The sequence below is a fragment of the Tamandua tetradactyla genome, chromosome 15, assembly GCF_023851605.1.
Source record: "Tamandua tetradactyla isolate mTamTet1 chromosome 15, mTamTet1.pri, whole genome shotgun sequence".
Taxonomy (NCBI): domain Eukaryota; kingdom Metazoa; phylum Chordata; class Mammalia; order Pilosa; family Myrmecophagidae; genus Tamandua; species Tamandua tetradactyla.
The window spans coordinates 71,010,875-71,037,678 of record NC_135341.1 but is presented as its reverse complement, the minus strand read 5'-3'; the positions used below and the strand labels follow the sequence as shown (position 1 = coordinate 71,037,678).

The 26,804-nt window shown below is 36.6% G+C and overlaps 1 protein-coding gene across 1 annotated transcript in view; it reads right to left on the bottom strand.

The window, feature by feature from the left end:
* Positions 1–26,804, bottom strand: part of TBC1D5 (TBC1 domain family member 5) — a 741,161-nt gene that overhangs the window by 162,637 nt on the left and 551,720 nt on the right. Inside the window, exon 16 of the mRNA XM_077130039.1 lies at positions 7,120–7,226. Coding sequence (XP_076986154.1) covers positions 7,120–7,226 — 107 coding nt within the window. The remainder of the gene's footprint in view (positions 1–7,119; positions 7,227–26,804) is intronic.

Genomic DNA, 26,804 nt, shown 5'->3' with positions numbered 1-26,804 from the left:
TGCTTCAGCAACCCTCAGGAGCTTTGCTTCTCCCATTTCCTCAGGCTGAAATAATATTTCCAAAAAAAATTCTTCAAAGCCTAGCTGGAGTGCCTCTTATTCTAAGGTACCTCCTCTGGCTATCTAATCCCGATTAGTTGTCCTTTCTGCATTACAATTAGTTGTTTATATCTATGGGGGACTATGTCCTAATCATATGGGCCAACTCCATGCTCTCCATCAAGTATCTGTAGAATTGAATTGAATCCAGGAGGGTCCTCCTGCAGTTCAAGTGGAGTAATCTGCCCAACATACACAGGAAGCTATGACTGGTAGAACTCAGATTTTGAGGTTTATTCATGTGGCTGACCCTGGGTGAGTGGTGCTGGAGATCTAGTCCCTGACCTGGCAGAGCTTTCATTTTAGCAGTTGAGAAAGGCAGGTTAATAAAGTCTAATTCTGAGGTCACTACACAGCAGAGCATGAATTTCACATAAATGTAAACAAATCTGAGAGCAGTGGTATACAGAAGGTAGACAAGATTGGTTTTTTTCTTTTTTTAAGTAATATATGACTAAAAGCATTCAGACTCCTGGCTACAGTCTAGTGATGATGAAAACAGCGACACAGCTCAAAATCAAAGAAAATCAACCAATTTTGCTTATGTCACTAACAGAAAACAAAAAAACTAAATGATTCTCAAAGAATGGCAGCTTTCAAAGAAATTTTCCAACTTCTGGGGGTAAAAAAAGGATGAAGAAGACAAGAGTAATATAAGCAAATCTTTCTGTAACATGAAATCATAACAGAAAGTTCGATTAGAAATATACCAGAAAATCTTAATAGAAACTGATGGAAGTACCATGAAAAGTAAACAAACAGATAATGTGCATCCTCCTCAAAGAGACAGTAAGTGTGGTTTTTAAGCTGTCTGCTGCTTAGAGAAGAAAAGATTATGATGGCATCACTGTTATGGAAAACTGTCTAACATTGTTACCTAACAGGCAGTAGGCTTGAGTTCATTCACCACTTTTCAGTTGGGATATATCACATTTTACCAAAGTCATTTCACATTAATGAAAAAGTTACGTGTACTTCAATATACAAAGGGTGTTCTTTTGTTGCATTAAAAGAATACAAATTTAATTACCTGCATAAGATCTGAAGTTTTAGTATTCAGACTTTTTATAATTTAAGAAGATATAATATAATGTAACTCCAAACAAAAATGCAATCAGAATTGGCTAAGCATAAGAACACTGTATGTTATATATACATGTATTATAACTTTTTAAAATTGTATAATATACCATATATACAAAGCAAAGAAATAAAAGCAATAGTTTTCAAAGCATTCTTCAAAAAGTAGTTTCACAACAGACCCAGAGTTTATCATGGGCAACTATACCATCATCTCAAATTTTTCCCTCTAGCTGCTCTGGAACATAGGAGGCCAGAAGGAATAAATATTTTTCAATCATCACAATCAACATTTTTGTGAAAAATAACAAATATACAAAAAAATTATAAATTTCAAAGTACAGAACAACAATTCATTGTAGAACAGCTTGCAGTTCGGTATGCGTTATAATTCTACAATTTTTGATTTTTACTTTTAGTTGCTCTAAGATACTGGAGACTAAGAGAAATATCAATTTAATGATATTCATTTCATATTCATTTGTTAAATCCTATCATCTCTGTACAACTCCACCATCACCTTTGATCTTTCTTTACGCACTCTTTAGGGGTATTTAGGCTATGTCTATTGATCTTTCCATCCCACTCTTGAGGGGTATTTGGGCTGTGTCCATTCTAACTTTTTCCTGTTGGAAGGAGCTGTCAAAAATATGGGGTAGGGGGCGGGCCACGGTGGCTCAGCAGGTAAGAGTGCTTGCCTGCCATGCCCGAGGACCCGGGTTCAATTCCCGGTGTCTGCCCATGTTAAAAAAATATATATATATGGGGTAGGGAGGTGGAACCAACTGATGTTGTGGAGAGGCTGGGCCCTCTAAGTTTCAGGACTTATCTGGTCCAGGGACCCATCTGGAGGGTGTAGGTTTCTGGAAAGTTACCCTAGTGCATGGAACCTTTGAAAAATCTTATATATTGCCCTAGGTGTTCTTTAGGATTGTCTGGAATGGTTTTGGTTGGGTTTGGCAAGTTATGATAGGTAGTATTGTCTAAGTGAAGCTTGCATAAGAATGAACTCCAGAGTAGCCTTTCAACTCTAACTGAACTCTCTCTGCTACTGATACTTTATTAGTTACACCTCTTTTACCCCTTTTTAGTCAGGATGGAATTGTTGATTCCACAGTGCCAGGGCCAGACTCATTCCTGGTAGTCATTTCCCATGCCATGAGGGAGACTTTCATCCCTGGATGTCATGTTCCACATAGGGGTGAAGGCAATAATTTCACTTACAGACTTGGGCTTAGACAGAGTGAGGCCACATCTGAGCATGTGCTATATTTTAATAGTCTTTATGTGCATAAGAGTGACTATGACATTAAATAGTATTCTACCAATTTTCCATAAACAATGAAAGTCCCTGCTAAAAGGGGTGCTTGCACACTTACCAGAAATATTTTTTTGAAATATTCTAGTCTTCAAAAAAGAGGGTACCTATCACATTCTTACTGAATAAACTAAAATGATAATCCATGACCTGTATTTCATTTGCAATCTCTTTGTGACAAGGTTAACATTTCAACACACACTACCAATAAGAGAACACCAAAAAATGAAAATTACTTTATGTTTCCATATTAGAATTATGTTTGCTAAAGGGGAAAAACAGATTTGCAAAATTCACAGTAACTTAAAACAATAGTTTTGAACCTTTTGTTCCTAGCCCTTACTGCCTTTAGGAAGGAGAGAACATCTGGTTATTTAAGGAACACAATATGTTCACATTTTCTATGACTTTTCTTTCTAATTGGGTTTAATTTTTTTTTTTAATTCAAACTAGTTAGAACTATGTTTTTTAATCACTTCATATTTTTCAGACTGTCTTCCTTCTATTCCCTCTTCTTCATTCAGTGAATTGTTTTTGTAAATCTGCTTGGTATAATATGATTAAGATAAGATGAAAATTAGGACTGTGGGCTGAAGAGCTATACCTAGAAACTGTATTTACAATGTGCAGAGTTTAGGATGCTACAAGTAGATATTTGACATCCAGTCTCTTCATAGAGCAAACTTTCACAAAAATTTCAAATAATTCTTAGGCTATGTAACTTCATGGCAGTTTCACTTATCAAAGATGCAAACAGATGTCTATTAAAAACAGAAAATCTATATGACATTTTAAAAACAAATCTATTTTTAAGTATTTTTATACTATTTTTAAAATGAATGAAGCAACAAGCCTTGCATGGAAAGGTGGTCTGAAGACCTAGGTTCAATTGCTGATTTTGCCAATGTATGCTTTACCTTGATTAAATCTCTAAACTTCACCATGATCCTCAACTTGTCCCATGATCCTCAATTGGTTCATTTATGAAAGGTGAAGGCTTGAATAGATGATCTCTAGTTATAGATCTCTAGTTCTGCAATTCTGGCAGCCTAAGTAATGCACATTAACTAAATTCTTTTTTATTTCTTCTTGTTCCATAATATTTGAGGGTAGTAAAGGGTTGTTAAATAAGTCTGACACATAGCAAATTAAGGGACTAGATCTAGATGCCCTTTAAGTTCAAGCAGGAGGTCAATATACCATCTTGATAAAATTGGTAGATGACAAATTTACAATTGGCTATGGTTTCTGCGGAATGTGGATATGGGTCCCAGAAATAAGCTAGGCAAGTCCACCTTGACTAGAGTCAAGAAGTGTATTAGAAAGAAGAGTTTGCATTGAAGTCAGAATTCAATTCTACTACTATTTTCTTAATACCAACCACATATAGGACACAAAGCTAAAGTGTGAAAAAGAATACAACAAAATGAGCATGATCAACTTCTAAGGAGGAATACCTGAAAAAATAAATATGCAACTAGCTAAAACACAAGGTCTTGTGGGGACTCAAAGGGAGGACTCTGAATGGCTTCACAGAGAAGGCAGAATGGATGCTGGGAATTGAAAGTGGGGTGAGTAGGTCACAGAGTCACTCTAGTTTGAGTAGTAATTGGAAACTTAAATTCCTTTTTGACCTTGACAAACCTATGTAACCTAACCTCTCCACAATGAAAAAGGGTGAGGAAAGAACCTGCTTTGCTTACCTCATAGGGATGCTATGAGGGCCAAATTAAGCATATCAAGGTGATTGGAAGGCTTTGAAGAAGTATGACCCTATTGTTACAGTCCACAGGCCCATTATTTCACTCTTAAAATTAGAAATTTTTCCATAATAAAGCCCACTTCTGATATAAAACAATTAGAGCTTAATGTCTCAAGTTTGATTTGCAGAGTCTCTATTCTCAACTGAGCATTCTCCACTGGGGTGGAGGGATGACAGTAGGACAAAGTGTTTTCTGAAGGCTGACTGAACTTACTTGGACTCAGAGTGCCTTGATTCTTTTTATTTTGTTCAAACTACCATCAGCTCAACACTACTTTCATATGTAGTGTGCTTTCATGCCTTAAATCTCATCTTTTTACTAGTTCACTTCACAGAGACTTGTGTATTTATGCATTTACCCTGAACTTTTGGCAAAGAATGACAAGTAATTTAAGTGTTTTACTGTTAATAAATGGAAAATATTTAAGGCATTCTGATGTCTGACTTTTTAGAGGATAAGGGTAGGGCAACATGTACCATATTTCTTTCTCCTTTTTCCTAAGGATAAATGGCCTCCATTATGACTTTATAATTGATATTAATTATGTGTCCACTTGTGGATTTCTGTGATAAAAATAAATTGGCTGTCCTTTTCATTTGTATTTTAATAACATTGGAATGGATTTTGTTAGTTCATTATAAGTCAATTCTTTATGGGCAAAAGACGCTCTGGCTGAGTGGGTAACCTTGAAATACTACAAGAGAAAAACAAGGGTCAGCAAAAATCGAAGGATGGTTGGTAGCAGAGTAAAAACTTAACCCATGGTCCCAGTTCCTAGTTTGGGTCCATTATAGGTTACTACTTGCAACAGACCTACATCAGCACTAGGGCCAAGTGATGTTAATAATCACCTGACATTTAGTAAATGTCAATGTGTCAACTATTGTGTACTCTTTACTATACCTACCAACTTGACGGCTTAGCCATCTAATGATACACAATTTTCTTAACTTTTCCTATAGATATCATCATTCCATAAACTTGCTCTCAAGGAGCCTTTAAACATGACTTCCCCTTCCTGCCAAATTTCTTATGTCTCAGAAATATCCCTTCAAAATTCTGCATTTTGGACCACTATTTTGGTCATGTTTTTACTTGGTAAGATTGAATGTAAATAATTCAGGTAGGGAATTTCCTCTTTTAGCTATTTATGCTGTTTTTTTTTCTTCTTAAAGCTTTAAGAATATATTTTTTCTAATGATTATTTTGCTTCATTATAACTTTATATTCTGTACACTACTTTATGAATATATGATATAAATTTACTCTATTAAAATTACACTAACATAAAAAAACATTTAGAGTCCACTAATAACACTGATGGCATTTCTGCAACTAGATGAGTGAGTGACTCATAGGAAGATCAATCATATTAAGCTAGGGAAAAAATTACAGAGATCTATAGGTTTTAGGTAATATATTCATTTCTCCCCTGAATTAAAGCAAACAAATGACACAAGTAGAGATTTTAAATTGCTATTTTAGCAAATTTTATCCACTCTAGATGATTTCAAGAATTACTAATGCTGAGCTGATAGAATTTGCCTAAAGTTTGTAGACCCAAAACTTATAAACCTCATTGATCAGCAATCTCATTCTTTATTCTTCTTTTAGAAATTAGAAATTTAAAAAATTTAGAAATTAACAAATTAGGTATTTTTTAATCTTGGTTGTTTTTAAATACATTAATATACCCACATATACATGTGTACATAAAAATTTAAATATAGGAATTTTATCTTTCATAGTAAGACTCCTAAATCTATTCCCTATCCTCTGCCAAAACTGATGTTTCTTTATGTATGAAGAGAAATGATGAATTATATTTTTGATGGTTAATGAAATTGCTTTGTATAAGGAAAATGATACAAATTGCACATTTCTGGAAAAATGGATACTAGCATATGGTAATAAATTATTTTATATCAATTAAAGAATAAATAGAGGTGACATAAGGTAACACATTGTTTCATATTAATTAAAGAATAAATAGAAGATTTACTCAAACAATCAAGGAAATGGCAAAAATCCTTCAGATTCAAAATTTAAGTTGAACTTGGAGAACCAAGTCAATCAGACAGCATTTTGGCAATGGAATCCACAGACAGACTGACTCAAAGACAGTTCGACAACTGTCAACTTGACTGTTGGGAGGTCTGCCAAAGAGCCAAAGGCTGGGATTACCATCTAATGCCTGGCATACTCATACTTGTGTTTGAAGCTTTCTCTTTCACACTTCATCCAATGTTTTTGTTTGGCTCAAAAGTAGCAAGGATTCACAGATTTTTTAGATAATTAAGTGTTCTTATTTTCAAGAAATATAACATTAGTTGTAAAAGAACACACTTTTCCCTCAAAGTGCAAAAATAATTTTGGTGAATCATTTTAACTTCAAATAGAAGATTAGCATTAAAGTCTATCTAAACTTTTATTAGGTTACTCTTAATCCATAAAATAAGAAATACATATTCAGATAAAATAATTTAGTATTTAACTGTGTCATATACTCTTATAGAACTGTTCTGTTTTGAAGGTTTAAGTTCTTGGTCTTTAGATGGTCCCCAAGGCTTTAAAATGATAATAATTATCCCTTGCATGGGGTACCAATTATAATGAAGTATGGTTTTAAGGGGAGGCAGTTGCTATTTCCCTGAGTTATGAGGAAGGCAGGGCGGAGAATAACTTTTCTCAGGAATAAAAGATGTGTGCACCATTAATTTGCCTGCTGAGTTGTTGGTCGATGAGGTATTTGAATTTTGGTCTAGAGACCTTAGGCAAATTCTATCAGCTAAGCATTAGGAACTCTGGGAAACTATTTTTCAATCTTAGAATTGTGCATATACTACTAGGAAAGCTTACCTTTGGGTCTCGCAGGAACAGAGCCTTCAGAATCAGTGAATGTACATCTCCGATGGGTGGGTAATGCATCAGAAGGCCAAGACAGGTCTGGTAGTTACTAGAGATCACTATATAAAAAGGGAAAAAAATCATTCAAAAGCAATACCATTTAAGATATTTTACCTAACTAATGGTATAAAATCTAACAATTCAGAATCAAAGAACACAAATGAATAAACTCAACTGATTTGATAAAATGAAGGAGGGAGAAGGGATCGTCATCAAATATTCTTTGAAGCAGTTCATTGAACTTTTAATTGCAACTTAATATACTAGTATTAACGTTCAGGGGGTACTAGAAAAAAGAGCCTCAGATATAGATAAGTGTGAGCATTTGCATTAAATATAAACTCTTAGAAGTGTGTATATTTACTGCCACTTACATGTTAGTGTAAAATGTCTCTGGTTTTCCTACTTAGAAATTAGGAACAAAAACCTTATAATGGTAAAGAACCAGTTTAAAATTCTCATAAAAAAAAATTTACCTCGATTATTATACTTTATAACTCACTAATATTACATGTATTCTTTTATATATTCCATCATTCAAAATTAAATAAAAGATAATTTCTCCCAATTATTTGTTTTCCTAAAGGTAACAAGAAATTCAGGAAGAATACCTACACAGAAGGAAAAATATCAAAATATTCATATATAAGTATTACTGTGCTTCTCAGACTATCATTTATTATTTTCTCAAATCAACCTAATTTTGAGTGTAATTATTAAACACATCTTTTCAGGCAAGTCTTTGTAAACTACTTCATTTCTTGGCAATAGATCTGCCACTGCTGTCATGGTTGGGCCCATTAACAATGCCTGCCTTGTGAGCCACAGACTGCCTCTATTATACTGATTGTGAACAAACTACAGTTACAACTTCTTAAGTCACAACTTAGTCCTTCTCATTAATCAGAACTGTAAACTGAAAAATGTTCCATAGAAAAGCAGCTGTGATTCAGGAGAAACCATGTAAATCACAAAATAAAATTTTGTTTGCTTGTGACACTCCTGATTCTTAGATTTTTTTTTCTTTTTCCTCTGTTGGAAACAGCATTTCTTCCTGTAGCTCCCTACCCCCATGAGGATTATGGGGAAAGAAGACAGGACTGGGCAAAATGAATAATTATAATCTATGTAAGGAACCACTTTATCATCTTCATTTCTGTTGCTGATCTGACAGCTTGTAATTTCATACATCTGCTTTCATTTGTAAAGCACTCACTTATCCTACCCTTTCTGTATCTGTTCAGATTCTTTTATTTGTTCATTTTTTTCATATTCTCATTCAGTTACCAGTTGTTCTTTTCCTTCTAGAATTAGAAAAGCTAGGACACTGAGAATAGTACAATGCTTTCATGTATGGTTTTCTTTGAGATCTAACAAAGAAAACCTAGATAATACATCTGTTATATTCCAAAATGCTATAATAATTATATATTAGCAACTGACCCAGGAAAAATTTCTGTATATAGTTTAGGAGAGGCAGGATAATTTTGTGGAAGGGGTTCTGGATTCAGGACTCAAAGATGTGGGTTTGAATACTTGAATACTTGGGCCACCACTTGGACTTTATACAAGCTGCCTGAAGATAAATGACATAATCTGTGTGACTGATTTGTAGCAATTGCTCAAAACCTGTTGGGGGGCCCTACCTGAATTTAAGTTTAGTCATTTAGCAAATAACTTTCCAATGGAAAAAAAATATATATTTACCTACCTCATTCAGTCCAATAATTATTGAGTACCAAATCTATGATAAGGCTGTATGATAGACTACATACATAAAGATGAACAAAATACAATCCTTGATTTGGAGAAACCCAAAGCACAGAAAAGCAAATGCAAAGTACAGAAAAGCAAGAGCAGCTATTACTACTATGGCCACTAAGATGACAATGGATTATGGAAGGCTTATTATGGCTAGGCTCCATGCTAAGAACTTTCACCTGTACTATCTTATTAAATTCTTATGATAATCTTATTATAAGGGTACAATTATCACCCCTGTTTTACAGATGAGAAAATCGAAACTTTGCGACGTTAAATCACTTGTCCAAGTCACACAGTGATTTTGGTGGTGAAGGAAGATTTAAAACCAAGAAGTATAGCTCCAGGATCTGTGCTCTAAGACATGGCTTTGTTTTGAAAGGTGTTTTGCAAATCAATGAGATAATGGATGCAAGAACTCATTCTAAACAGTAAAGTTTATTCCTATTATTATCTTTGTCTATAAGTTTTAAGTAGTCTGGAAGGTCAGAGTAACCCAGTCTCTAGAAAAGCCTGATAAAGAAAGGTATTCACTTGGAAGAACCAAAACAACTCTATGTTATTACACTTGACAGAACTTTTAAAGCTATCAGAAACTATAATAAACATAAGGAAAACCAAAACCATAGTGTTCTATTCCAGAATGAGCAAAGAAGCTAATATTCCTTTCTTTTTCTCCCACCCATCTATCTAACCATCCAATCATTGAATGTAGTGAGTATTTACTGAACATCTATCTGTTATATGTCAGATATCCAGAGATTATGATAGGCACTAGGGATATAACAGTGAATGATTCTGAGACCTTGCCTTCAGGAAAGGGGGATGAGGCAGGTAGATAGGTTGTGGCTTATCACTCTGATTTTTTCTACACCAATACTTACTAGGACAATACCATCTCTTAATTGATTAATAAAAATGTGCACTTTTAGGAACTTTAAATTTGTAATTACATATGCCAAGTATAAAAATCCTCTTTTGAATAATTATGCCCAATTTAGTATAGGCAAAGAGAATTATACAAGCTGGTTTAAAAACAAAGTAGCTAGTATCTAATAGGATAAAAATTTCTTGGAGAAAGTCAAGTATAAAAGGGCCATATCTTTTTCCATACAAAATGATTTTACTGTAGTATTTAAGAACCTCATAAGGTTTTGTCCTTCAGGATTTCCCACAGCCTCTCTGAGAACCAGCAATGAGCACAATACTCTGAAATACTCTGCTATAAACACTTGGGTAGTCTTGGCAGGTCCTTATTTTTCTAGTACATTTTGTGCAGAGTGAGACTTTTAAATTTATTATAGGAAAGACGACAATCTCAAATTCAGAGTAGATGAATTTTGGTGCTTGAAAAAGATTTTTAAAATTGCTCTTCTTACTTCTCTTTACAATCTTAAGCCTTAATACATTTTAAACAGAATCTACTTTAATCAGAATCAAAAAACAACAGAAGAGATCTTTACTCAAGAATTCATACCTTTAAACATGCAGTGTTGCCAAACTGTAAGGCTGGAAGTAAGCAAGCATACAACTGCAGAATTTCCAGTTATTACATACAAGTAGAGGAGAAAGAAAAGTCAGAAAAACAGGGTTTTAGCTCCAAGAGTACTACTAGTACAAGTTAGGAAATCTGAGGCAAATTAGTTAATTATTGAGGCTTTAGTTTTCTCCATTTTCTCTATTGAGGGAATAAAATGAGATGATACAGTGCAAAAAAACAACGCTTCACATTCTTAAAGCAAGTTATTACCATTAATATAATAGTTGTAGAGATATGCTCAGAATCAGGGCCTAAGTTCTACTTTCACAACTAAAATGTGAGGTAAATGAAGCCAGAAAAAAACTGGTAGGCATTAAGATTACATAATTAAATAGTAAACCTGGTTTACCTCTATAAGTTTTTTTTATTTTTATTTTGTGATAACAGACTTTTACTTTTTTTATTAATTAAAAAAGATTAACTAACAAAACATTTAGAAATCATTCCATTCTACATACACAATCAGTAATTCTTAACATCATCACATAGTTGCATATTCATCATTTCTTAGTACATTGCATCGATTTATAAAAAGAAATAAAAAGACAACAGAAAAAGAAATAAAACGATAATAGAGAGAAAAAAAACAAAAAAACCACTATACCTCACATGCAGCTTCATTCAATGTTTTAACATAATTACATTACAATTAGGTAGTATTATGCTGTCCATTTCTGAGTTTTTGTATACAGTCCTGTTGCACAGTCTGTATCCCTTCAGCTCCAATTACCCATTATCTTACCCTATTTCTATCTCCTGATGGTCTCTGTTACTAATGACATATTCCAAGTTTATTCACTAATGTCGGTTCATATCAGTGGGACCATACAGTATTTGTCCTTCAGTTTTTGGCGAGTCTCACTCAGCATAATGTTCTCTAGGTCCATCCATGTTATTACATGCTTCATAAGTTTATTCTGTCTTAGAGCTGCATAATATTCCATTGTATGTATATACCACAGTTTGTTTAGCCACTCGTCTGTTGATGGACATTTTGGCTGTTTCCATCTCTTTGCAATTGTAAATAATGCTGCTATAAACATTGGTGTGCAAATGTCCGTTTGTGTCTTTGCCCTTAAGTCCTCTGAGTAGATACCTAGCAATGGTATTGCTGGGTCATATGGCAATTCTATATTCAACTTTTTGAGGAACCGCAAAACTGCCTTCCACAGTGGTTGCACCATTTGACATTCCCACCAACAGTGGATAAGTGTGCCTCTTCTCCACATCCTCTCCAGCATAATGGCCATTCTGGTGGGTGTGAGATGATATCTCATTGTGGTTTTGATTTGCATTTCTCTAATGGCCAGGGACATTGAGCATCTCTTCATGTGCCTTTTGGCCATTTGTATTTCCTCTTCTAAGAAGTGTCTGTTGAAGCCTTTTTCCCATTTTGTAATTGGATTGGCTGTCTTTTTGTTGTTGAGTTGAACAATCTCTTTATAAATTCTGGATACTAGACCTTTATCTGATATGTCGTTTCCAAATATTGCCTCCCATTGTGTAGGCTGTCTTTCTACTTTCTTGATGAAGTTCTTTGATGCACAAAAGTGTTTAATTTTGAGGAGCTCCCATTTCTTTCTTTCTTTCTTCAGTGCTCTTGCTTTAGGTGTAAGGTTCATAAAACCGCCTCCAATTGTAAGTTTCATAAGATATCTCCCTACATTTTCCTCTAACTGTTTTATGGTCTTAGACCTAATGTTTAGATCTTTGATCCATTTTGAGTTAACTTTTGTATAGGGTGTGAGGTACGGGTCCTCTTTCATTCTTTTGCATATGGATATCCAGTTCTCTAGGCACCATTTATTGAAGAGACTGTTCTGTCCCAGGTGAGTTGGCTTAACTGCCTTATCAAAGATCAAATGTCCATACATGAGAGGGTCTATATCTGAGCACTCTATTCGATTCCATTGGTTGATATATCTATCTTTATGCCAGTACCATGCTGTTTTGACCACTGTGGCTTCATAATATGCCTTAAAGTCAGGCAGCATGAGACCTCCAGCTTCGTTTTTTTTTCCTCAAGATACTTTTAGCAATTCGGGGCACCCTGCCCTTCCAGATAAATTTGCTTATTGGTTTTTCTATTTCTGAAAAATAAGTTGTTGGGATTTTGATTGGTATTGCGTTGAATCTGTAAATCAATTTAGGTAGAATTGACATCTTAACTATGTTTAGTCTTCCAATCCATGAACATGGTATGCCCTTCCATCTATTTAGGTCTTCTGTGATTTCTTTTAACAGTTTCTTGTAGTTTTCTTTGTATTGGTCTTTTTTCTCTTTTTTTCCATTCTTTTCCCTATAGTTTGTCTCTTTTTAGATTTCAGATGTTCCATCCTCCAGTTCACTAATTCTAACCTCTGTCTCTTGAAATCTACCACTGTAGGTTTCCATTGTTTTTTTCATCTCTTCTACTGTATCTTTCATTTCCATAAGTTTTGTGATTTGTTTTTTCAGACTTTCCATTTCTTCTTTTCGTTCATTCCTTGCCTTCTTCATGTCCTCCCTCAATTTATTGATTTGGTTTTTGAAGAGGTTTTCCATTTCTGTTCATATATTCAGAATTAGTTGTCTCAGCTCCTGTATCTCATTTGAACTATTGGTTTGTTCCTTTGACTGGGCCATATCTTCAATTTTCCTGGTGTGATTTGTTATTTTTTGCTGATGTCTGGACATTTAATTACCTTAATTAGTTTATTCTGGAGACTGCTTTCACTTATCTTACCTAGGGATTTCTTGCTAGATGAGTTTGTTGTCTATCTGTTCATTGACCTTCAGTTCAGCTTTTTCTGGGCCTCTAGCTTAAGTTTTGTTTAACAGAGGATAAATTTTCAGTTCTTATTTTCTTGTTTCTTGTCCTGCTTGTAAGGTACCTTTGCCCTCCCTACCCTTAGGAGGGTCTACATAGGTATTATAGACTCCAGCCGTGTTTTCCCGGACTAAGCTGGCCTCCTTTCGGGGGGAAGGAATCACCTGCGTCAGTTTTCCCTGAGTGTGAGACCCAGCAGGTTGAAAGACCTTCCTGTGAAGTCTCTGGGCTCTGTTTTTCTTATCCTGCCCAGTATGTGGCGCTTGTCTGTCTGCGGGTCCCACCAGCAAAAGATGTTATGGCTCCTTTAACTTTGGAAGGCTCTCCCTGCTGGGGGTGTGGTGGAGACAGAGGAAAGGTTGTAGGCTGGTTTTAATGGCTTCAAATTGCGAAGCCCTGGGATCTGAATTCCTTGAGAGAGGGACTCCACCTGAGTTGCGCCTCACCCCTCCCCTGGGGAAGGCCCAGGTGGCAGACAGCCCCTAAAGCAGCCTGCTTCTGCGTTTGGGGCAGTTGCAGCTTGTGCAATCCCGGCGCTGAATCCAGAGGCAACCAAGCCTCCGCAGAAACAGCCACAGATGGCTCCGTTTCATCCCCTTTCCTTTCTTTCAGTCAGCCCAACAGGCGACCTCCGCCCCGATCAGTTTCACTGAGCTGGGGGCCCACCCCTAGTAGTCAGAATTTGTCCATCAATGCCACCACCGGTGTTTGGTTGGACTCAGTCCCTGCAACTGTTGGAGACTCTTTCCTTTCCCTCCGGGAAGCCGCCTGTGGGGGAGGGGCGCCGGTCGCCGGCTGCCGCGGCTTGGGGGAACTTGCCGCTCCGAGACTCGCAGCTGGTCTGGAGACCCGCAGCTGGTCCGGGAACCCGCCTGTTGGGGAGGGGCGTCGGCTGCCGGTCGCCGTGGCTTGGGGACCTTGCCGCTCCGAGACTCACAGCTGGTCCAGGAAGCCGCCTGTGGGGGAGGGGCGCCGGTCGCCAGCCGCCGCGGCTTGGTGAACTCGCTTTTCCGAGACTTGCAGCTGGTCCGGGAAGCCGCCTGTGAGGGAGGGGCACCAGCCACCGGCCTCTGTGGCTTGGGGAAGCGCGCGCTGCTCGGAAACTCACCACTGCGGAGACTCATAGCCGGTCCAGTTGGTCCAGACTGCGGTAGGCTGTGTGTTTGGTCTCTGCCGTGGCTCCGGGAGCTGTTCTGGTACTGTTTCTGGTCACTTAGTAGTTGTTCTGGAGGACGAACTAAAACGTGCGCACCTTACCAAGCCACCATCTTGGCCCCCTTACCTCTATAAGTTTTTACCCCAAATGAAGGGAAACCATAGGTTAGGAATACATAAATCTGAAAACAGATACATATAGGTAAATTTGATTTCATTGTGTTTAGTGATTTATGATACCTACTCAGAAATACAGATTGTAAGTAGAAATGTTTGACATATAGAAGGTATTTAAATAGTGTTGACAATACCTCTTTTCTTTTGTTAGGTTTTGTTTATTCATTCATTCAACACACATTTGTCAAACACCTATTTAATCCCAAATATTGAGTTAGGTCTTAAGGACATGAAAATAAATAATACAATCTCAATTTTTTCTTCATACTCCAGGGGAAGCATAAAACTAATTACAACACAGGATAGAGCTTGTGGGACTGTGACAATCTCTAGAATGAAATACTGGGAGATCAGCAAGGCCATGATAGCAGGTAGAAACATATGGAGGCAGGGTATTGAGTGGCCTCTATGGTTGGGATTCAGAGGAGAAACAGAAATGCAAGGAGAGAAAGGCAAGTGGGGATTTTACTTTTATGCAGGGATGGAATTTAGATTTTACTCTGTAGTTGCTAACATTAAAGAAATGTGATTAGATTCATATTACCAAAAGATTGATACTTGCACAGGGTAATCAGCAGGGGGGAATAAAGGAGGACAAGAGGTAAGGAGGCAGATAAGAGATCCGAGTAATACTATGGTGGAGGAAAGAGGGATACCTGGAGTAAGGTAGGAGCAGAGGGATAAAGTGGGCAGAAATTGCAGGGAAAGTGGATAGGTTTTTTTGTATGTGATCAAATTTGGGGAACGTGTTTGTGAGAGAGAAACAGAAAAGACAAAAGCAGACAATAAGCCATTAACCACAGAAGGAGTAACAAATTTATATTACTAATTAATAAGGCTACTTATAGAATATAGCAACTTTTAATTACTTACTTTTGGAAATTTCCAATTTAATTTTTATTTTATAAAAGTTATACACGTATATAGCTTGAAGAGTGAAATCATTCTGTAAGTCTGGTTATGAAATCAGCACTTGCTGTCTCTTCTCCAGAGGGACCCACTGTTTTTTTTTTTAGCTGATTTTTAAAAATATTTACCTTTTATATTGCTAAAAACAGGTTAATGTTATTACCTCTTATTTTAAATCCTATCTACTGACTTCCCATTCAAGAAACTGAAACTTGCTCTTCCACAGCATGGGACCCCAAACCTTCATCAATCTCCACATGACACAAGTGTTTTTTCTTTCTCCCTCCAATGAAGTTCAAGATCAATTTTCAGAGTTTTCATTTTATAATCAAGTAGATGTTATCACAGCTGAGCAACAATCCAGTATATCATGATTTTCCTCTCATAAGCAATTTTTTTTTTCTTTTGGCCTGGAGTCTTGTTTTTCATGTGCTTACTTGTCTATGTTTTTAATACCAATTTAACCTTAAATCCTCTACCAGTTATAAACATCTTTTCTCAAAATATTTAAAGACTTCACATATTTTACCAATTTCATTTTCCTATGAAATTTCTTGTGAGGCCTTCTGACCTAGTATCTCATCCTAGGGATAACCCTTCACTTCTTGTCACAATGGATTCCCTATTGCCTAGAGCATATACCTTCCTCTTTTGTTGCTGTACTCCCCAGTTTTCATACAACACATCCTTCATGCACAGGAGATAATTTTTTTTAAACTTCCCTGTTTGAAAGTTTTTATTTTCACACTTAATATTTTGGCAGGGTAGAGAATTCTAGGTTGGAAATAATTTTCCCTCACAATGTTTTCAGAGTTTTTGAGCTACCAAAACCATTTTAATTCTTGATACTTTATGTGAACTGTTTTTTTTTTTTCCTCCTTTTCCCCTAGGTTTTCTATAAATTCACAATGATGCATCTTGGTTAGCATCCTATTTTCATTCATAATGGGTCCTTTCAATCTAGAAACTCATGACTTTCTATTCAACTGGAAATATCTATTGGATTATTTCTGATAATTTTCTTCTTCTTCCTCTTCCTCCTGTTCCTTCTCCTCCTCCTCTTCTACATTTAAAATTTGTTTGTTTGTTCTTCCTTTTCTTTTAGAAATTTCATTATCTAGATCTCCTGCCCTGGTCATCTAATTTTTTTTTTTCTCTATTTTCCTTCTCTTTGATTTTGTTTTTTCTCTACTTCCTGGAACAATTTTTAAATTGTATCCTCCCACTTTTTTATTTTCATCACATTTCCAATTTCAAAAGCATTTTTTCTTTGAATTACATATTTTCCTAGCTCTCTGAAGATAACTATATATACACATATATATATGTATAACTATATATACACAAATACGTATGTGTATATATGTATATATATATTTTAAGACCTCCCCCAACCCACATAATCTATATCTTATACTTCAAGTTGCTTTTTGCCTGCTTGTTTAGATCTCTGCTTCAACTTTTTAACCTTTTTTAATTGAAAAATATAAAATCTATACAATTAAAAAAGCAATAAATTTCAAAATACACTGTAACAAGTAGTTATGGAACAGATTTCAGAATTTGTATGGGCTACAGTTCCACAATTTCAGGTTTTTCCTTCTAGCTGCTCCAAGACACTAGAGACTAAAAGAAATATCGATATAATGATTCAGCAGTCATACTCATTTGTTAAATCATATCATCTCTGTTATAACTCCTCCTTCTCCTGTGATCCTTCTTCCAATCTTTAGGGGTATTTGGGTTATGTCCATTCTAATCTTTTCATGTTGGAAAAGGGTATTAACAATATGGGATGGGGGATGGAACTAGCTGATGTTCTGGAGAGGCTGGCCCCTCTGGGTTTCAGGATTTATCTGGCCTAGGAACCATCTGGAGGTTGGTAGGTTTCTGGAAAGTAATTTTAGCGCATCAAACTTTTATAGTATCTCAGATATAATCCTAAGTTTCTTTAGGGTTAACAGATGATAGTTGGTTGGGGTTTGGCAAACTGTGGTACTTAGCAATATCCAGCTGCAGCTTGGGTATGAGCAGCCTCCAGAATAGCCTTCTGAATCTATTTGAACTCTCTTAGCAACTGACACCTTATTTTGTCGCATTGCTTTTCCCCCTTTTGGAGGTCATACAATAGATGACCTCCCATGGTGCAAGGGCCAGGCTCAACCCTGGCAGTCTTGTCCTATATCACCAGGGAGACCTTCATCCCTGGATGCCGTATCCCATGTAGGGGGGGGAAGGTAATGATTTTCCTTGCAGAGATGGGCTTAGAGAGAGAAAGAGGCCACATCTGAGCAACAAAAGGGGTTTTCTGGAAGTAACTCTAAGGCATAACTATAGCTAGGCTTATCTTCTCCGCTACAGAAATAAGTTTCATAAGAACAAACCTCAAGATCAGGGGCTTGGCGTATTGACTAATACTTTTGAATTATTTGCCCAAAATACTCTGGGAGGTATCCAGGTATTATATTAACTACGCAAAATTAAAAATCCTCATTCCCATTCTGGGCTCCATGTGTTTGGGTTGTTTAAATAAGCTATCCAGACAGGTCGAGTTAGATTATGTGCTATAGAAAATTTAGTTTTTTTTGACAAAATAAACCTCTCTTACTTTGGTGTCATACAATAGATGAAGTTCTAAAAACTGGACAATGTCCTCCTTACCGCTATATTCTGATTTACCTTTGCCCTGATAAGATCGGCTTTGTTCTTAACTCTAATTGAAGCCTTTATAGTGTTAATTTAATTTTCAAATGTGTGGTGATTCTTGGCTACTAAGAGCTTAAGTGCCGGGCACTACAAAGGTAATCAGGAGGTAGCTTTGTATGTACAGATGTGTGGGTTTGTTAACACTGAGGTTCAACAGGTCATTTCTTGGACAATCCCTGAACCTGAATTTTAGGGTCTTTTCTCTTGTGCTATTTGAGTCCCCCAGACAAATTTCTACCAATTTTATTCCTGGAAGGGAGCAGGTTTCAGTTCCTAGCTTCCATATCCTTGAAGATAATGATGAAAGTCAAGGGGCAAATTCCTTGTGAGTCCCTGGTCCAAGACTCCTGTAGGTAGGGGCTTGAAGATCTTGATATAGTAGTTCTTTAAACAAACTTTCAGTCAGTTCTGTTTTTAGACCTACTCTTTCCCTCTCTGTACAAACTTCCAAAGGTACTTAGTGCTACCAATTTTTGCACTTTTAGGTATTTTCTGAGTCATTTCTTGATTTTCCCATTGCCAATTTTGTATTTAGCTTTGTTGGACCTAGTCAGTCAGTAATCACTCATCCAATCACTTCCCAGCTCCCAAAATTGCTATAATCTCCTTCCCTATTCTCCTGTTCTGTGGGTTTATGCTATTTTAAGAGGATTTTAGAAGCAATGGAAGGAACTACAGGGGCTCAATATGCCATCTTTATCTGATATCCTTAATCACTACTTTAATGGCATTTCTACTCAGCCAGTAAGGCAGATGAATGGAAAGGGAAGAAGAATGTAGGTAGGGAAGCAATTGGGTGGAGAAGACTTTAAAAAGTAATTAGGATGCCAACGATCACCATCTCCCTTTCTCTGCTCATCAGAGAACATGGCCCTATTTGGTTTGTAGAACTACTTGTGCTCTCATTTGGCAGCAACAGACAGACATATATCTTGAGTACTGCATGTGATTCCAGTGATGCATATAATTATGCTAGTTTTACTCCATACAAGGTGTTCTAGAGTTGCTGAATTGATCTGTAATATCACTTTCTAGGGCAAATGAAACTGGAAAAAAGTGGGATGGAAACATGAATGGTGGAAAGGTGAGTCGAGATATTGAGAGATAAGACAACCCCTGCCTCTTTATCGAGGGCCAAAGCAAAATAAAAACTCTACAGAGTAAAATTTCAGAAGATATAATTCTTTCATTTATCTACTCCTGTAGCTGTATAAATTAAAATTATTTTCAGATCTAAAAGACAGCTATTAGAAGACACTGTGCTACTATGGCGTGTGAGCATTTGTTAGTAAAAAATTTTAAAAAATGGTTAAATTAAAATATAAAGTAATTTAATGGTATTTGTAACTCAAAGGGGAGTTAGAGGGTCATAAAAAAGACTGGCAAAATTTTATGTGTGAGTGAGAAAAGACCTGGTAGTGTGAAAGAACTTAAACAAAATTAAGACCACCAATTTGTGCTTTGATTTTTGTTTTGACCGTAACACTTTGTGGTTTAAAAGTCTTTATTTCTAGTCACTGAGGCTAGGTAAAGCTTTTCCAGGAATGACAAATAAATTCAATTTGCAGATGAAATAAACTGCATTTTGGTATCAGTATAATGTTGAATATGCCCTTAACATGAAAATAGAGAAAGGAATTCTGGAGCAGGACAGATGAAACACTGACAGATAATGGATGAAAACCAAGAGATATAAAATAAAAGGGAACAATCAAACCACAAAAAGACACTACTGTAACAGCAGCCCAGTACAGGAAATGGTTGGAGATACCCATATAGAAAAGCAAGGGTCATCTATTGTGAAATGGATTTGATTATAGTGTTTTCGCTAATAATATAATTTGTTAGACAAATAAAAGGTCTATTACATGGTAAAAGAGGAAATATTTTGCTTTGATACCAGTCAAAAACAAAATAAAAATTTAAACCAATATAAGGATGTGAAGGATTTTAGATAATTAACTTAAAAAGTAGACAATGCTTTCTTAAAAAGTCACATTGAAACTATATTTAAAAAATCATTATGGGGTGGGCCACGATGGCTCAGTGGCAGAATTCTCACATGTCATGCCAGACACCGGGTTTGATTCCTGGTGTCTGCCTATGCAAAAACAAAACAAAACAAAACAAAACAAAACCATTATGTATTTGAGCTGGTATTCTAAGAGTGAGAATTGCACTTGTCCTCTCTGTAATCCCTGCACACAAATCCAGGAGGTTTTTGGAGTACCCTTCTGCCTTGAATCACCCCAAATATTAACGAAGCATGTAAAGAGCTTTAAATGCTTTGAAGAACATGGAGGAATTATATATATGTAATTCTAGTACTGAGCGAGTTTACCCTTTAAGGAGATAGGACTAACATAAAAAAATTAAGGGACAACGTAAGTGTATAAATTAGGTGCCATATTGAGTAGGCATTGAATAAAATCTTATAAGACTACAAAAGTGCGGATGAAAGAGGGCTGGAAATAACTAGGGAAACTGGAAAAAGGCTGCCCCACCCTGGGCCTGAAAATAAGAGCTCCACTAGGTAGGTGGATAGGTGGAGACAGTGAAGTACGGAACCATGTGAGTGACTTATAATACGGAATAAATCGGTTAAATATATTGCGATTAGAGTGTGGTAATTAATAAACTATTATAGGAGTAACTGCTCTTTATCACTGCCACATTATTTCTTTATCTCCGTACTTTTCTTTTTGCATTATTGTAATCCAAGAATTCAGCAAAAAATTCAAATAGCCCCTTTCACAGTCACATCAGAAAATAAAAATGTTTATGGTTTGATTAAAAACGCTGTGAATAACTTGATTTGGAAAGAGATAGCATGTATCTTTAGTAAAGTGGAAAGTTGCTTGCAGAGAATAGTTACTTAACCATCATTTAAAGGTTGTAATTTAAAATGTATATAGAGATTGCCTATACTGTTATATTTACTAATGTGAAAATTTACTTTTACTTAACAAAATCAAGGTGGGCCTAGAGGCACTGAAAAGGCGATGTGAGGTAGGAAAAGCAGACAACAAGGACTACTCTACTCTGTCTGTCACTAGCCCTGTGGACTTGGGCTGGTTCCCTTACCTCCAACATGGAGGTTGGGCTTGATCATTTCTGATGCCTCATAAAAAGTTTGGTGTCTATAGGAAATATATTACATGGCTGAATATTACACTTGTTTGCTTAATGGAATTAGTTTCAAAGAGAATGAAAATTCTGTTCAACATATAAAAATATTTTTAATTAGAAATTTTAAATACGAGATGCTGACAACTGTGAATGGGTGGAATGAGAACTAGGCAGGGACTCAGAGCACTGGGAGCTAATTCTACAGACCGACTGGTGACTGTTTTAAATGACCTAACTGCCAGGAGCCTCAATATCTGCACCTGTAAAAACAGAGTTTGGAAGTAGATGCAGTGAATCATTGTTTTGTTTTGTTTTTAAGAAACTTAAGTTCATTGAGGTATAATTTACTTACAATAAAATTTACCCTTTTAAAGCACACACTTCTATATGTTTTGGGAAATTTATACAGTTATGTAACCACCACCACAACCAAAGTACAGAACATTACCAAAAAAGCTCCTTTATGTCCCTTTCAGTCAATCCCCAACCCCCATCTAAAGTCCCTGGCAACACTGACTGTTTTTCATCAGTATAGTTTTGCCTTTTCTAAAATGTCATATAAAAAAATCATATAGAATGTTGTCTTTTATGGATATTTAAACGAGGGGTGTGTGTGTGCGTGCATATGTGTATGTATGTGTGTGAAGAAATATATCAGTGAGGTAAAAAATTTTAAATACAAGATAAAAAATTGTATTTATCTTCCCACCTCAGATTCCTTCTCCAGAAGCAACGACCATGTCATTTTGTGTGTCCTTCTAGAAGAGATGCAGTGAATCTTAACCTTTTGTAGGTTATATATTTCTAGGGAACTACAGACTCATGACCCAAATATTCTGCAACATCAGGATGATCACAGACCCTCTGAAGATCATCCAATAACCTTGGAGGCACAGACCTCAAGGGTGGAATGCTATCACTGAAAGAAGGTTCTTTTAGTTTCCCTCAAGTGCAACATTTTTGGAACTATAAATATAATACTTATAGCTCCAGAAGAACACATGTGATTCCCAGAGCCTTGTACAGTAGAGTCCACTTAATATTTTTTGAATGTTCATTCAATTACAAGTGTGACCAAACATCACCATTCCAGATGCCTAAGCAAGGCATCATGAGATAGAACCTGTTGGGGTCAAATAAACAATGGAAGAGATAATAAAAAGGAAAAACTTCAAAACAAACAAGGCAATTTTTCTTTCCACATATATAACCTATGGAACAGGACATAAAAATTAGTACTGATCCTTGAAGAAGGATCTTAGACTGGTTTCAGAAATAAATCTCTCCATCAATTTTCCCCCACCTCCAAATGTGCCCTAGTCTCATTCTAAAGATCCAACCTTCCTAGCTCTAGCACTGCCCTCTAGCAACATTTTTCTCCTTTTCTCTGCTAACTTCCTTTTTTTTTCCACATGGGCAGGCACCGGGAAACGAACCCAGGTCCTCTGGCATGGCAGGCAAGCATTCTTGCCTGCTGAGCCACCGTGGCTCACTTTCTTTAGAGGAAACTCTGCATATGCTCTCTCCACATTCCTCTTTTTTATTTAGTAGTCTTTTTTTGGTTGAAAAAGTAGTGCAAACATTAAAAACAAAAAATATCACACAAAGAGCTGTAGAAAGGCTATTGTACTTCTTTACTGTCCAGTAACTCTTCATTCTATCATAAACTAGATTCTGCTTCCACTATTCACCAAATCTGAGGGGAATTTTTCAGCTTTACTTTATTGGGTCCCTGCACTCCTGATCCTTGTTCTTCCCCTCTGCCTTGGGTAATACAATTTTTTGAGGTTACAACACAAGCTCTTTATTGGCTTTTCCTTCTCTAGTGCCCCTTAAAAGTAGATGTTTCCAAGAAGTCTACCTTTGCCTATGCACTCTTTCTATATATAGCCACCTAAAGTAGGGTGGGCATATAATTTATTAGAGTGAAAGAAAGCAGCATTAAAAATTAGTAATTACTACACAAGAATAGCAGGTATAAATCAAAAGTGCCCCAAACAGACTGGGACATATGGTCACTGTACTTTTAGGAGATCTCATCCACTGCTGTGGATTTAATCAAAACATATTTGTTAACCATTTGCAAATTTTCCAAATTTTTAAATGCCTACTGGGAAAAAACTACTTACAGGATATGATTTCTTATAGATATCTCAAATTCGGCATAGCCAAACTCAATCACTTCCATCCAAAAATCTGCTAAGCTTTATATTTCTCATGGAAGTTAAAAATATTATGAAGTTACTCAAGACTCCCAAATTGGGATCATTCTATACTTCCCCTTCTCTCTCAATCATCACATTTAATCACCAAGTCACGCTGACCTTATCTCTGGATATTTGTCTAACCATCTATTTGGCCACCATACTGCAGTCATAATCTTTTTTTTCTTTTATTAACTTTTTTTTGTCGTTGTATAGTAAAACATAAATACAAAGCAAAGAAGTAAAAAAGCTGCAGTTTTCAAAGCACTCTTCAAAAAGTGGTTACAGGATAGATCCCAGGGTTTGTCATGGGCTACCATACAATTCTCTCCTATCCTTCCTTTTAGCTGCTCCAGAATGTAGGAGGCTAGAGGGCTTAAATATTTTTTTATCATCACAGTCGACTTTTTTCTCCTTTTTTTTTTTGTGAATAATAACACATATACAAAAAAGCTATAGATTTCAAAGCACAGCACCACAATTAGTTTAGAACATATTTGACTTTGACATGGGTTACAATTTCACAATTTTAGGTTTTTACTTCTAGCTGCTCCAAAATACTGGAGACTAAAAGAGATACCAATTTAATGATTCAGCATTCATATTCATTTGTTAAGTCCTATCTTCTATGTATAATTCCACCATCACCTTTGATCTTTCCATACCTCTCTTTGGGGTTGTTTGGGCTATGGCAATTCTAAATTTTTGCTATTGGAAGGGTCTGTCACTAATATGGGGTAGGAAGATGGAATTAGCTGATGTTCTGCAGAGGCTGGGCTAGGCTTCAGGACTTATGTGGACCAGGGACCCATCTGGAGGTTGTAGGTTTCTGGAATGTTACTCTAGTGCCTAGAACGCTTGTAGAATCTCATATATTGCCCTAGGTGTTCTTTAGGATTGGCTGGAATGGTCTAGTTGGGGGATGGGAGGTTATGATATGCAGGAAGGTCTAACTGGAGCTTGCGGAAAAGCAACATCCAAAGTAGCCTCTCGAATCTATTTGAACTCTCTCTGCCACTGATAATTAATTACACTTCTTTCCCCCCTTTTGGTCAGTATGGAATTGTTGATCCCACGGTGCCAGATCTGGATTCATACCTGGGAGTCATCTACCATGTCGCCAGGGAGACTTTCATGCCTGGATATCATGTCCCACATAGGGGGGAGGGCAATGACTTCACTTGCAGAGTTGGGCTTAGAGAGACTGAGGAACATATCTGAGCAACAAAAGAGGTCCTCCAGAAGTAACTCTTAGGCATGCCCATAGGTATTCTAAGCTTCTCCACTACCTACATAAGTTTCACAAGAGTAAGCCTCATGATCGAGGGCATAGCCTATTGATTTGGGTATCCCTAAAGTTTGACACAATATCAGGGGATTCTCTGATGGTAAAGTTTAATAGTTCCATAGTCTTTCTTCCCTCCCTCAGGGGACTTTGACAATACTTTCTGATTATCTGCTTAATATACTCTAGGATGTTTCCAGGCATTACAATAATCTATACAGGATTATAGGACCTCTTTCTTATTCTGGGCTTCATGTGTTTCACTGTTGGAATGAGCCATGTAGATAGATTGAATTATATTACGCACTACAGAAAATTTCAGTTCAAAACCAAATAAAACTTTCTTCCATTGGTCTCAAAGAGTATGTGTGGTTCTAAAAGTATAGACACTGTCTTCCTTAGCCCTATGTTCTGAATTACATTAACCTCAACTTGTTCAGCTTCATTCTTATCTCTAAATATCAGGTTAAATATGTAAAACAGCCTCTCAAAATCCAGAAATAATAATCACCACTCTGAACTTAATGTGTCTGCTCTAAAAGCTTACAATCTAGGCCACTGTCTTCTTATAAGCATTTTCTAAAGGTGATCATATCATTGTTGTTTTTTTGTTTCTGGCTTATTTTATCTCACCAAATGTCCCACATGTTCAGTCACATTGTTGCATGCCTCACAACTTTGTTCCTTTTTGTAGCAGCACAACCTTCGTTCATAAGTATACAACATCGTTCGCCAATCTACTTCTCCCTCACTGCATCCTTTAGACCACCTGCATTCATCAGGCATCATGTAGATACCTGATGTCTACAGTCCATCAACATTCTCAATTTCAGATAATTTCATTGTTCCAAAGAGAAAGAAAACCAGTAAACACACCCTCGCCAAATAGGAAACCTAAAGCTCCTCTTACTCTTGTCGCTCCCCACATTATTTACATCTGCTGTTGCTGTAGTAGTGCTGATGGTTTCCTTTTGAACATAGCTCATAGCATGCACTAGCAGTTTCCCCTCCATACCCTGGACTTAAATACTCTGTATACAAGAATCATATCTTTGAAGTAATTCTTACAAGAACTCATTCATATTTCTAGTGTGAGTCAGTGGGACACGTAGGTCTATACAACCCCTTTCAATCTTGTTCATCTTCAACATGGTAATATTACTTCTAGACCCACTAAACAATCACTTTCGCTCCTACCTATTCCCTTATATTGGAGTTCAACCTCATTAGCTAATGGTTCACCCATCTCTAGCTTCTATGTATCTCTAAGTCCACTATATTCTGTACTATAAGCCTCTGATTATACCTTTATGCTGGTGATAAAAGTGGAAACATACACTATCTGTCCTTTGGTTGGCTAATTTTGCTCAGCATTATGTCCTCAAAGCTCATTCATCTTGTCATGTGCTTCAGGGTCATTTTGTTTTACTGCTGCATAATACTCCATCATATGTATTGTTCTACTTTGCTAGCTGTTGGAATGCAATATACCAGAAACAGAATGACTTTTAAACTTTAATAAGTTGCTAGTTTACAGTTCTAAGGCCAAGAAAATGTCCCAATTAAAGCAAGTCTATAGAAATGCCCAATCTAAGGCATTAAGGAAAAGATACCTTGGTTCAAGAAGGTCGATGAAGTTCAGGGTTTCTTTCTCAAGTGGAAGGGCACATGGCGAATACAGTCAGGGTTTCTCTCTCATCTGGAAGGGTACATGGTGAACATGGCATCATCTGCTAGCTTTTCCTCCTGGCTTCCTGTTTCATGAAGCTCCCTGGAAGGCATTTCCTTCTTCATCTCCAAAGGTCACTGGCTGGTGGACTCTGCTTCTCATGGCTATGTCATTCTGTTCTCTCTGAATCTATCCCCCAAAATGTTTCCTCTTTCATAGGACTCCAATAAACCAATCAAGACTCACCCAAATGGGTGGAGACATGTCATCACCTAATCCAGTCTAACAACCAT